Here is a 13,296-nt window from a genome sequence, read left to right as displayed (position 1 = left end):
AAAAGACTCTGAATTCATTTCATGGGAATATTAATGTCTTTTAATTTTCTCTGAGGTGTTAAGTAGCTGCAGTGAGCTGACGTATTGAGGTTATTCAGTCTGTGCTCCAACAGAATATTCCTGAAATTTCCATCATGGCTTGACTTCAGTACAGACTGAGATAGCTATTATAATGCCTTTCATTCCCTAAGAATGTGCACCTACACTTACCGAAAGGCAGAGTTTACCGTTATAAATGCTGAGTGATTTTGGTTTGTGGAGTCAGTTTATTTTAGCATTGAAAAACAGACAATGAGAAATGTGGTATGACTTAGTGGGGAAATAGACTTTTTGGTCAAACAAGGGATAAAGACTCACTTCATCATTTTCTGAAAGAAAACTTCTTACTTTCTTAAGCTCTGTTTATTACTCTAAAAACAGGGATACTCTCACTGCCTGCAATTTCTAGCCCATAATGTTGAGGTAAGGATCGAATTTCAAATTCCTCGTGAAACCAGTTTTTGAAGTATGGCACAATATTTAAAACCACCACCACCACCAATGGAATAAATAACAGCATATGATTCTTTACCCCTACTCAACATTCAAATAACTAAGAACATGGCAACCAGTCTCACCACTTCATGGCAAATAGATGGGGAAATAGTGGAAACAGTGACAGACTTTATTTTTTGGGGCTCCAAAATCACTGTGGATGGTGACTGCAACTATGAAATTAAAAGACACTTGCTACTTGGAAGAAAAGCTATGGCACAGCTAGATAGTGATACCACTTCGCTGACAAAGGTATGTATAGTCAAAGCTATGTTTTTTCCAGTAGTCATGTATGGATGTGAGAGTTGGACTATAAAGAAAGCTGAGTGCTGAAGAATTGATGCTTTTGAACTGTGGTGTTGGAGAAGACTCTTGAGAGTCCCTTGGATACCAAAGAGATCAAACCAGTCAATCCTAAAGGAAATCAACCCTGAGTATTCATTGGAAAGACTGGTGTTGAAGCTGAAGCTCCAATATTTTGGCCACTTAATGCAAAGGGCCAACACATTGGAAAAGACCCTGATGCTGGGAAAAGTTAAGGGCAGGAAGAAAAGAGGGTGACAGAGAATGAGATGGCTGGATGGCATCACCAACTCCATGGACATGTTTCAGCAAACTCTGGGAGATAGTGAAGGACAGGGAAGCCTGATGTTTTGCCATGGGATCTCTTTGTCATGGGATAGCAAAGAGCTGGATATGTCTGAGTAACTGAACAATAGCAAAGTACTTTTATAATAGAAGGGAAAAAGAGAACTGTCATTACTTTTTCTTATTCCTCCTTAGTCATGACTCCCGAATACCTTTCGCAAAATTAAGGAAAAGAAAATGATATCAACTACACGTTAATTAAGTAACCAAGTGAGAAAATGTGCTTTGTCATGCTTTATAATGGTCCTAATGAGCTATAAGAGGCAGTGATAGTACTGAAGGAATAACATGCTTGTGGGTGGGGCTATATGAAGGACTGTTTCCAGATCATTGTCAGAGAGGAAAGGTTACACTGCCCAAGAGGTTGGGAGCGCTCTCAGCAAGACAGTTTTAGATCTGAGCAAGTAGAAAGCAGGCAAATATGTGTGTACAACTGACTAATTCTGAAAAGTCAAATCACCTTACTTTCAGACCCCAAAGGAAAAATTTCCAAATCTCTAAGTTAACGTCAGGCTGCATCCCCTCAAACCTTCTCAGAGTTTTATTTGAGTGTCTGGATAAATTCTTTCTCTATTTCTCTCTAGTGCTATCTTAACAAACTTCTAGAAATCTTTGTTTTGCTCCTCTCTCTCAGGGAGTCAACATACATGTAGCTTGGTTACTTTTTGCAACTGGAGTTAATCTATCTCAACAATCCTGCATTTATCAGAAGATAACATCCTTACATAATGAATGGTCAAAACCTTGGGCTACTTTTTATGTTTTTGCCACAATCAAACACCAAATTGCATATATTTAACCTCTGTAATATCACTGTGCACTCTCTTCTACCTGTTTTCCTGGTTTAGGTTCTAATTCCTTGTATTTTTGACTATTATAATAATCTCTTAATTTTTAATATGAAAATTTAGCAAATTACTACTGCTTACTCCAAACATTTACTAATACTAGCAATTCCAAGAAATGGTCATAAAGTATATGATAGAAAGAACAGAGTCACAGGCAAAAGCTTCAGTTCTGTCCATTTTGTAGAACACACTGCAAAAGCAATCTTCATGTAGACACAGCATGAGCCACATGCCCCCCTTCAGAGGAGCGAGGGCATATCTCTACACACGGAGCCCTGTCCATGCCCAACTCCAGCTGGACTCTCATTGAGTTTTCCCTGCATGCAACTAGAGTTCCAAAAGCCTGAATGAAGACTTCAAACTTCATCATACTTTCAAGACTCTAATCCTAATCAATCTTAATGATGTCTTTGTATTAGATGAAAGGACAATGCAGTGATGGGGACTTCAGAACCCAACAGGTTCTCAGAAGTGATTTTCTCAACAAGTGATAGAACTGGGACACACATTGAGCTCTGCTTCCCACCAAAGAACTCTGACCACTACTCCAGGTATCTCCAGTGACAGGGTAGTGGGGAAGTAGTAACTCTATTACCTGTACGGGCCAATGGCCAATGGCCATTCAGCACCCTATTGTCCTGTAAGGAGGCAGAAAAGATGCAGACTCCCCTAGCTCCAAGACACTGGCTCTAACTCCCTCTCTCTGGTGGAGAAAAATCCTTTCTAAGAAGATAGGAACAAGAAGCATGTCATGTTAAAGGTGCAAATAGGGCTTCTTAGGAAGTAAGAGAAGAAAGGTGTGCGGGCCAGAGCCTCAAGCTTGGGTGAGTTAGTAGGGTTAGCTTCTGGGATACTTCTCTTTGGACTCCTCCCCTCCAGGGGAAGGAAAACTATGATAAATCTAGACAGAGTATTAAAAAACAGAGACAAATCACTTTGCTGACAAAGGTCTTTATAGTCAAAGGCATGGTTTTTCCAGGAGTCATGTATGGCTGTGTGAGAGTTGTACCATAAAGAAGGCTGAGCACCAAAGAACTGATGCTTTTGAATTCTGGTGCTGGAGAAGACTCTTGAGAGTCCCTTGACAGTAGGAGATTTAACCAGTGAATCTTAAAGGAAATTAACCTTGAATATTCAGTGGAAGGACTGGTGCTGAAGCTGAAGCTCCAATTAGGGCCACCTGATGTGAAGAGTTGACTCATTGGAAAAGACCCTGATGCTGGGAAAGATTGAAGGCCAAAGGAGAAGGGGATGACAGAGGATGAGATGGTTGGATGGCATCACTGATTCACCAGACATGAACTTGAGCGAACTCTGGGAGACAGTGAAGGACAGGGAAGCCCGGCCTGCTGCAGGCCATAGGGTCGCAAAGAATAGACACGAACTAGGAACCGAACAACAAACCCTCCAGGTCTTTGTTTACAAGCCCCAGGACTACAGTGTTCAGCCTTCCTTCCAACTGTGCTGCAGACCAGATGGATTTTACAACATCTGGGTATTAGGGAATCCGATCTAGCTTATTCCTTATTCCTCTGTCCAAAAAGTAAGTAGTATGATCCTTCAGAACCTTCTTAAAACATTTTTTGTGAGGTGAAGAAGGGAAACCATGGGAAAAAAATAATTCTCCTTGTGGATACTTGCCTTAATAAGGAGTATATCTACTGTAAATGGTGAATCATATGGCCTTGAAAGGAGAGTAATCTACATTTAGAGGAAAATCCAGATTTTATCTACCCTCCAAATTCCATCATAAGAACACAAGTAAAGTTCTGGGGTGATAATTGCATTGGGGGAGGGGGCAGGAGGGAGGACTCGACGTTACCTGGGACAGGAGCCCTGAGCTTGGGGAACAGGTGCAATGGAGGGGGAGTGACACAGATATACAGGGTCCCCTCCCTTTTTCCTTTTCATCCCTGAGATACGACCTCGACAGACCCCTCAGCAGATCGAGACTGGGGGTAAGCCTGGCTCATAACACAGGTCACAGCAGCATATATGTAAAAAGTAAAAAGACCCAGAAAGGAAGAGAGAAGAACTGGAAGCCAGAATATCAAGGCAGAAAGGACCGTGAAGAATGAGTATAATAGGAGGTATATAAAACCAGGGAACCAGCTGGTAGTTTCGACAGTAAAAATATTGGGCCTGCTTGGCACTGGCAAGCAGTGTCCTTCATTCATTCTGGGAAAGGTCTTCAATTTTCTTTAGCACCAGAAATTGACCAACGATTACACGGTCCTCCCCACTATTCCCTGGTCTGTTTTATGCTATTTGCCCTCTTTTTGGCAGAAGAGTCACTGTCCTTGTAAAGCTTTTTAAATCAATAAAATCAGTGGCCTTCAAAACAATAACAAAAACAAAAAACTGGGCCTCTACTGAGCCACACACACACACACAAAACAACTACCTTGATTCTTACTTTGCAGTCATTGAGTAATTGTAGCCAGTTCTTCCAAGCATAGTCAAGTCTCAGTAGCATTAGACAATAACCATATTTCAGTGGCCAAATGTAAACACTAAGTTAGAAAAAAGAAAGGCTTACATCTTGTCCATTAACGCCTGACAAACCTGGATCTCCTTTCTCTCCTGGTTCACCCTAGAAAGAAACAATTTATATGGTGAAAAATGTTATATCTGCAGATCTTTACTAAGAGAAAATAAAAGAGTTACATTGCTTGGGTATTTATAACAACATGATTACTTTGCTAATCCCTTGAAAGAAACATTTATTAAAAAAACAATTCTGAGTCCTAAAACCAAAAAGAAGTTTAAAGGTTCAAAGAAAAGCTGCACAAAAATGATTAAAGTGTATAAATAGAACAAGGATTATTTTATTTTTTTTCCTACAAGTAACAAAGAATTTTCTGGAGGGCAATTGGGTAATAAATATATAACAAGGGTCTTAAATACGTTCATTTCACTGGGACCAGTTATTTCACTGCTAAGAATGAATCCCAAGAAAATAAACAGAGATGAATAGTTTTAGCACTAAGATGTACAGCGCAGTGCTATTCATAGTAGTAAAAAGAGAAACACTCTAAATGTCCAGTAATAGGGAACTGGCGAAATTACAGCATAGAGATATAATGGAATATGCTCCAACCATTACAATCATGTTTATGAATTTTAGTTTATACCATAGGAAAGCTCTCATGATATAAAAAGATATAATTATTTAACAAATTTAGTGAATAAATGTTAATGAATACCTGTTTTTATTACTGTAAAGCTACAAGTGTTCATAATGGCCGCTAATAACATTGTTGACGACACATCTCATAGTTGCCTGTATTTTTGTTTGATTACTATCTGAAAGGTATATGCTTTTATTGGTATACCCTGCATATCTATGGTGGGCTTTTCAGGTGGCACAGTGGTAAAGAATTCGCCTGCCAATGCAGCAGATGCAAGAGATGTGGGTTTAATCTCTAGGTTGGGAATATTGCCTGTTGGAGGAAATAGCACCCCACTAGGTTAGAGCATCTGCCTGCAATGCGGGAGACCTGGGTTTGATCCCTGGGTCAGGAAGATACCCTGGAGAAGGAAATGGCAACCCACTCCAGTATTCTTGCCTGGAGAATCCCATGGACAGAGGAGCCTGGTAGGCTACATTAGTCCATGGGGTTGCAAAGAGTCGGACATGACTGAGAGACTTCACTTTCCAGTGTTTTTGCCTGGAAAATTCCATGGACAGAGGAGCCTGGCAGGCTACAGTTCATGGGGTCACAGAGAGTCAGACACTCTCTGTGTCTGAGTGGCTGAGTGGCTGAGCATGCATGCTGCATATCTATGGTATCATTAAAACAAAAAAAAATTTAAGTCTGTCTACCTAATCATCCACCTATCTACCTGTGTCTAAATCTACCTATGAGTCTCAGAAGAACTAATGAAAGAAAACAAATCAGAAAAATAAAAGTAAATAATCTATGCATTCTATAACTATGGACAATTTTATTTTCTTCAGTATATTCGGTGTTTTTCAGTTCTTAAAATAAGCATGTATTATCAGTATAATTTGCAAAGTGTTTAAAAATAGGAGAATATGCTGTATGTAGAAAGAACCCATTCATTCCTAAGTGCAACACACATTACTCTCTGTGTGTAAAGTAGTAATAGTAGCAGTAGCAGTAATATTAATAGTTATCTCTGCTTTGTGTAGGGTGATTTTTATTCTCTTCTTTATATATTCTTCTGCTTTTTGTTTTTTAAGACAATAAACATTATTATTTTTATCTGCAAGAAAAGATAAGCAAGCACTTCCTGGGCCAAGATGGTGAAGCAGGAAGACCCTGAACTTACCTGCTTTCCTAGATACACCAGAATCACATTTATAGAACACCTACCAATGAAAACTAACAGAAGGGCTCTTCTACAACTAGAGATATAAAGGGAGAACCATAATGACAGGTAGGTGGAATGGAGAAGGGAGATGATGTACAGTCAAATCTTATACCCGAGGTGGGCAACCCACAAAGGGGAGAAGAGTTACAATTGCAGAAGTTCTCCCAAGAGGCAAGGGATCCAAGCCCTGGGATCCTGCACTGGAAAGATGAGCCCCTAAAATAGTTGGCTTTGAAGGCTAGCGGGGATCATTTTCAGGAGACCCACAGGGCTGTGGGAGATAGTGACTCTGCACTTAAAGAGCACACACAAAGACTCACATGATCTAGCACCCAGGATAGAAGCCTGAAGCAGACCCACCTGCTGATCTTGGGGAGTCTCCCAGAGAATAAGGAGGCAGGCAGACCTCACCCTGGGGGCACAGACACTGGCAGCAGCCATGACGGGCAGCTCATTCTACCGTGTGGACACTGGTGCTGACAAGTACATCTCTGGAATCCTCTCTAGCTTATTAGCCCTAGAACCCAGACCTGCACTAACTCAACAACCTGTAGATGCCAGTGCTGGGATGTCTTAGAACAAACAACTAATTGGGTGAGGACAGAGCTCATAAGGAAGCAGACTGCCTTAAGACTCCCTGGATTTTATTGTTGTTGTTGTCAAGGCAAGGATAAGACTTGATTCAGAAAACTGTCTGAGAAGACGACAGACTAATGTCGCACAATAACCATCTGTTGGGGTCTGAATGCCAGGTTCTTTTACAAAACCAAAGAGAGAAGCAGTGAGGAACTAAAGTCAAAAGGCAGAGTAGAGAGGGACAGGTGATGGGGAAGGAAAATAAGACTCCATGGTCTTAACCTGATCCCACAGATGCCCCTGGATACACCCCTGCCAACCAGGGGACTGAGGATCCAGTTTACACACTAGTGTGCACACACTGGACCTGGGATGTCCAGGCCCCTGTAGCCAGAGACCTATGGCCTGGGCCTACCATCCAGCCTGCTCTAGATTCAGTGCCAGCCTCCCCTAGCAGTAGGCAGGCGCCAGTTACAGGACACCCTGGGATTCAACTCCACTCAACAGATGACCAACATGAGCTTTGAGACACCTTGGGCCATTCAGCCAGCTGTCCTGGGACCTGACACCACTCATCACTAGGCTGAAACAAGCTTCAGAACACCACACACTCTGCAGCTAGCTATGTCAGGAATCAGGCTCTTCTACTAGTGGTCCCAGAGCAGCTCTGGAACCCCTGGGCTCTGCACCTAGAGACCCCAGGACCTGGCTCTCCTGGCCAGTTGCAAGAGATACAAATCATTATGGGTAAAATAGAAAAGCAACATGAATGCAGTGTACAGTACAGGGAAATATAGCTATTATTTTGTGATAACTTTGAAGAGAATATCATCTGTAAAAATACTGAATCACTGGGCTTCCCTGGTGGTTCAGAGGTTAAAGCGTCTGCCTGCAATGTGGGAGACATGGATTTGATCCCTGAGGCAGGAAGATCCCCTGGAGAAAGAAATGGCAATCCACTCCAGTATTCTTGCCTGGAGAATCCCATGGATGGAGGAGCCTGGTGGGCTACAGTCCATGGGGTTGCAAAAGACAGACATGGCTGAGCGACTTCACTTTCACTTTTAATGTATTACACCTGAAACTAATAAAATATTTTAAATCGACTACACTTAAATAAACAAAAAGGAAAGCTGGAGTAGCAATAATTTTTCATACACAATAGATTTAAAAACTGTAAACAAGAGACAAAGAAGATCATTACTTAATGACCAAGGGCTCAATCTAAAAAGATATAACAATTGTAAATATATATGAACTCAGCACAGTAACACTTCTATACATAAAACAAGTGTTAACAGACAATGAAGAATTGTAACCAACACAATGATAGTAGGGGGACATTACCATCCCACATACATCAATGGGCAGATCATTCACACAGAACATCAGTGAGGCCCTAAGTGACATATTAGATTAGATGAGTTAAATATATCAACACCTCAGTCAAAAACAAAGGAATGTACATTATTTTCAAGTGCACATGGAACATTCTCCAGGATAATCACATTCTAGGCCACAAAACAGGTCTCAATTTTAAGAAGACTGAAATTATATCAGTCATCTTTTCTGACCAGAATAGTCTAAGATTAGCAATCAACTGCAAGATAAAATTCAAAAAAACCCCCACAAACACATGGAGGCTAAACAATATGCTACTAAACAACCAATGAATCCCTGAATAAATCTGAGAATAAATCAAAAATTAAATGGAAAAAAATGAAAACACAGCAATTCAAAAACCTATGGGATGAAGCAAAAGCAGTTCTAAGAGTGAAGTTTATAGTGATAGGCAAGACTACCTCAGGAAACCAGAAAAATCTCAAATAGCCAATTTAACCTTATATCTAAAGGAACTGAAAAAAGAAAAATGACCAGAATCCAAAATTACTAGAAAAAAAAAAAAAAAACCATAAAGATCAGAGAAGAAATAAATGAAATAAAGACAAACAATATAAAATAATAGAAAATATCAATGAAATCACAGCTTGTTCTTTGATAAACCTTTCGCCATACTCATCACAAAAAAAGGGAAGGGGAGTCTAAAACAATAAAATCAGAAATGGAAAAGGAGAGGTTACAACCAACACCACTGAAATACAAAGGACAATAAAAGATTGCTCTGAACAACTATATGCCAATAAGATGGAAAAGATAGAAGAAATGGACAAATTCTGAGAAATGTATAATCTTCTCAACCAGGAAGAAATACTAAATATGAACAGACTAATTACCAGTAATGAAACTGAATCAGTAACAAAACAAAACTCAAGTTAAGGACCAAATAGCTTCACAGGTGAATTCTACCAACCATTTTGAGAAGAGTTAATATCTATCCTTTTCAAATTATTCTAAAAAATTTAGAGGAAGGAAAGGTCCCAAACTCATTCCACAAATCTAGCATCACTAGGCAAAAATATCACAAAAAAGAAAAAACTATATACTAATATCACTGATGCTAAAATCACTTATAAAATAGCAAACAGCATCCAAAAGTAGATCAAAAGGATCATATATCATGATCAAGTGGAATTTACCCCAGAGACACAAGAATAGTTCAATATTTGCAAGTCAGTACGATACACCACAATAGCAAAGTGAAAAATAGAAGTCATATAATCATCTCAATAGATACAGAAAAGATTTTTCAAAATTCAACATCCATTTATGACAAAAACTCTCCAGAAAGTGGGTAGTGAGGGAACATACTTCAACATAATGAAAGCCATATATAATTGGCCCATAGCTTACATCATAATCAATAGGGAAAAGCTGAAAACATTTTCTCCACGATAAGAAACATGCCAAGGATGTCTTTTATCAGCACTTAAAATCAAATAATATTAGAAGTCCTACCCATAGCAATCAGACAGAAAAATAAATAAAATCATCCAAATTAGAAAGGAAGAAGTAAAACTGTCACTTTTGCCCATGATATGATACTATACATAGAAAACCCTAAAGACACAGCCAAAAATCTACTAGAACTCATCAATGAATTCAGTAAAATTGAAGGATACAAAATTAATATACAGAAATCTGCTGCATTTCTATACATTAATACCTATGACAAGAAGACTAAATTTTCCAGACTAGAAGATCTAACCCTCAAATTTATGTAGAATCTGAAATGACCCCAAATTGCCAAAGAAATCTTGAAAAAAAGCAAAAAAAAAAAAAAAAACCAAAGCTATAAGTATCACATTCCCTGACTTCAGACTATTCTACAAATCTACAATAATCAAAACAGCATGGCACTGGCACAAAAGACAGACACAGAGAGATATGAAACAGGAAAGAAAGCCCAGAAATAAATCCATAAACCTATGCTCAATCAATCTCTGACAAAGGAGGCAGGAATATATAATGGAGAAAAGACAGTCTCTTCAGTAAGTAGCGCTCAGTAAACTGGATATGTAAAAGGATAAAGTTAGGACATTTTCTCATATTTTATAAACTCAAAATACTATACACAGAAAACCCTAAAGACATCATCAAAAATCTACTAGACCTCATCAATAAATTCAATAAAAGTGCAGGATACAAAATTAATATACAGAAATTTGCTTCATTTCTATACACTAATGAACTATCAGAAAAATGGGTTTAAAGCCTAAATGTAAGTCTGGAAACCATGAAATTCTAGAAGAAAGCATAGAACACTGACATAAATAATAGCAAAGTTTGCACGGATCTGTCTCCTAAGGCAAAGGAAACAAAAGCAGAAAGTGAACTAATTGGAACTAATTAAACATAAAAACGTTTGCACAGCAACAAAAGCAAAAAGACAGCTTAATGAATGGGGAAAAATGATATGACTGATAATGGGTTAATATCTAAAATACATAAACAGTTCATATAACTCAATAGCAAAAAAAAAAATGAACAATTCAATTGAAAATGGACAGAAGACTGAACATTTTTCCAAGAAGACAAACAGATATACATCAGTCAAGAAAAAAAAATGCTTAATACTGTAATCTTCAGAAAAATGACAGTCAAAAATACAATAAGATATCACCTCACACCTGTGAGAATAGTTATCATCTAACAGACCCCAAATGATAAATGTTGGCAAGGATTTGTAGAAAAAAGAGCCGTTTTACATTGTTGGGGAGAATGCAAATTTGTGTAGTCACTGTGAAAAACAGTATAGAGGTTGTTAAAAAAAAACTAAAAATAAAACTACCATATGACACAGAAATTCCACTACTGAGCATCTATCCAAAGAAAACAAGAGCACTACTTTGAGAATGTATCATGCACCCCAATGTTCACATTATTACTTGCAATGGCCAAGATATGGAAGCAACCCATGAACAGACAAATAGATAAAGAGAGTGTGGTGCACACACACAGACACACAGGTCGCACACACAGTGGAATACTACTCAGCCATAAAAAGAATGACATTCTGCTATTTGCAACAATATGTAGAGATCTTGAGGGCGCTATGCTTAGTGAAATAAGTCAGACAAAAGACAAATACTCTATGTTGTCACTTACATGTGGATTCTAAAAACATAAATCGAATGAATATAAAAAAATAGAAACAGATTCATAAAGACAGAAAGCAAACTAATGGTTATCAGTGAAGCGGGGAAAGGGCGTGCTAGAGACATGAGATTAAGAGGTAAAAACTACCTTTTAGAATAGAATAAATAAATTACAAGAATATATTATACAGAAAGGAATACATAGCCATTATTTTGTAGTAACCTTAAATGGAGTATACCCTAAAAAATTACTGAATCACTATGTTGTACACCTGAAACTAATGTAATACTAAAAATCAATTCTACTTCAATTAAAAAAGCAAGCACTTGATTTTAAGCTATAATATTTTAAATATTCTACAAGTAGAAATACACAGGTGCAGTCCCAATTAAGCAGCGATAGCAAACGCCACCCCAAAATGTGTCACTTGGGTATGTGGACTGTTTCATGCTAAAGGCAATTAAGACACCATAACTCTCAGGAACAGCTTTGTTCTCTCCCTTAATTGCCTAAAAGAATTTAATAGGGGGTTTGGCCCAGAAACAGAGCTCCTACCAGAGCTCACCTTTTATCCAAAGACTTAACTGCATGGCAGGCAAACATCTGATTACCACACACATGCCCTTCTTATCCTATGAGTGGTCTTCTCTCTGAAGCCTGGCCCATCGCACTCCTTAGCTCTCAGGGCAGATAAACGTCAGCTAAACTCTAGGTGTCATATTTTTATAGGGCTCTTGTACTAAAACTTTTTCTCCTCTTAATTTGTCTTTTGTTGATTTAATTATTAGACCAAAGACCAAGAAGTGAAGAAGGGAAAAATGTTTGACCACTGAACAATCATCTAAGACTATGTATGATTACCATATTGAAAATGCAATAAATGAAGCATAAAATAATTTGGTTATACTTGGAATATAAGAAATACATATTATATATAAGGTAAACAAAAGGTCACACAGACACAGTCAGTGAAATAGGGTTAAGTTAGAATGAAACTGAAGATGTTGAACTGGAAATGGAGGGTAAAGAGATGCCTATAGAGTGGTTTCTCCAGGATGGTAGCCACTGGCCACACATGGCTATTTAATAAAATTTAAAATTCAGTTTTTCAGTTACCCTAGCCACATTTCAAGTGCTCAGTAGTGCTGACTATATTGGACTGTGCAGGTTAAAATACTTACATCACCATAGAAAATTCCACTGGACTAGGCTAATCCAGAGAGTGGCATATATGACAGAAAATAAAATGGAAATTAAGAGCTTCAGAAATACCCAGAAGAAAATATTTAGTAAGAGGATCCAAAACAACACATGTCTACATATTGATATAAAATGTGTTCAGTATAAGTTAATAAAGTGAAATTTTTGACACTAGAAGACAAATATAATTCCATAGATATAATCATCAACTTACAGATGCAACTAAAAAATAAATACAGTCTTTATTCAAAATTAAAGGCTCTGATAGAAAACACAAGCAACTCTATATACTAAAGAGATAAGTGTCTATGAGAAAACCTTCAACTAGACAGTAGTAAAAGTTAAATAATAGTAATAATATGAACAATAATGTAGAGAACAGAGTCGATATTCTGATGGGGTTTACATTGCATGGGAAGAGGACAAGAGATATGGCAGACAGCTAAAGAAGAAATGTGCCACTTCAGATTGACATGACATGACACTGAACTCGTTCAGTCATGTCTGACTCTTTGCAACCCCATGGACTGTAGCCTACCAGGCTCCTCCGTCCATGGAATTTTCCAGGCAAGAGTACTGGAGTGGGTTGCCAGTTCCTTTTCCAGGAGATCTTCCTGACCCAGGGATCGAAACTGGGTCTCCTGCATTGTAGGCA

General features: G+C 38.3%; 1 protein-coding gene across 1 annotated transcript in view; it reads right to left on the bottom strand.

Annotated features, from left to right (window-relative positions):
- Window positions 1-13,296, bottom strand: part of COL19A1 (collagen type XIX alpha 1 chain) — a 401,244-nt gene that overhangs the window by 231,831 nt on the left and 156,117 nt on the right. The window contains exon 12 of the mRNA XM_065911832.1: window positions 4,570-4,623. Within this exon, the coding sequence (XP_065767904.1) occupies window positions 4,570-4,623 (54 nt within the window). The remainder of the gene's footprint in view (window positions 1-4,569; window positions 4,624-13,296) is intronic.

Source organism: Muntiacus reevesi, chromosome 19 (assembly GCF_963930625.1).
Source record: "Muntiacus reevesi chromosome 19, mMunRee1.1, whole genome shotgun sequence".
In the NCBI taxonomy this organism is placed as follows: domain Eukaryota; kingdom Metazoa; phylum Chordata; class Mammalia; order Artiodactyla; family Cervidae; genus Muntiacus; species Muntiacus reevesi.
Note: the sequence above shows the minus strand (reverse complement) of the source record. Positions and strands in the feature narration are given on the sequence as shown.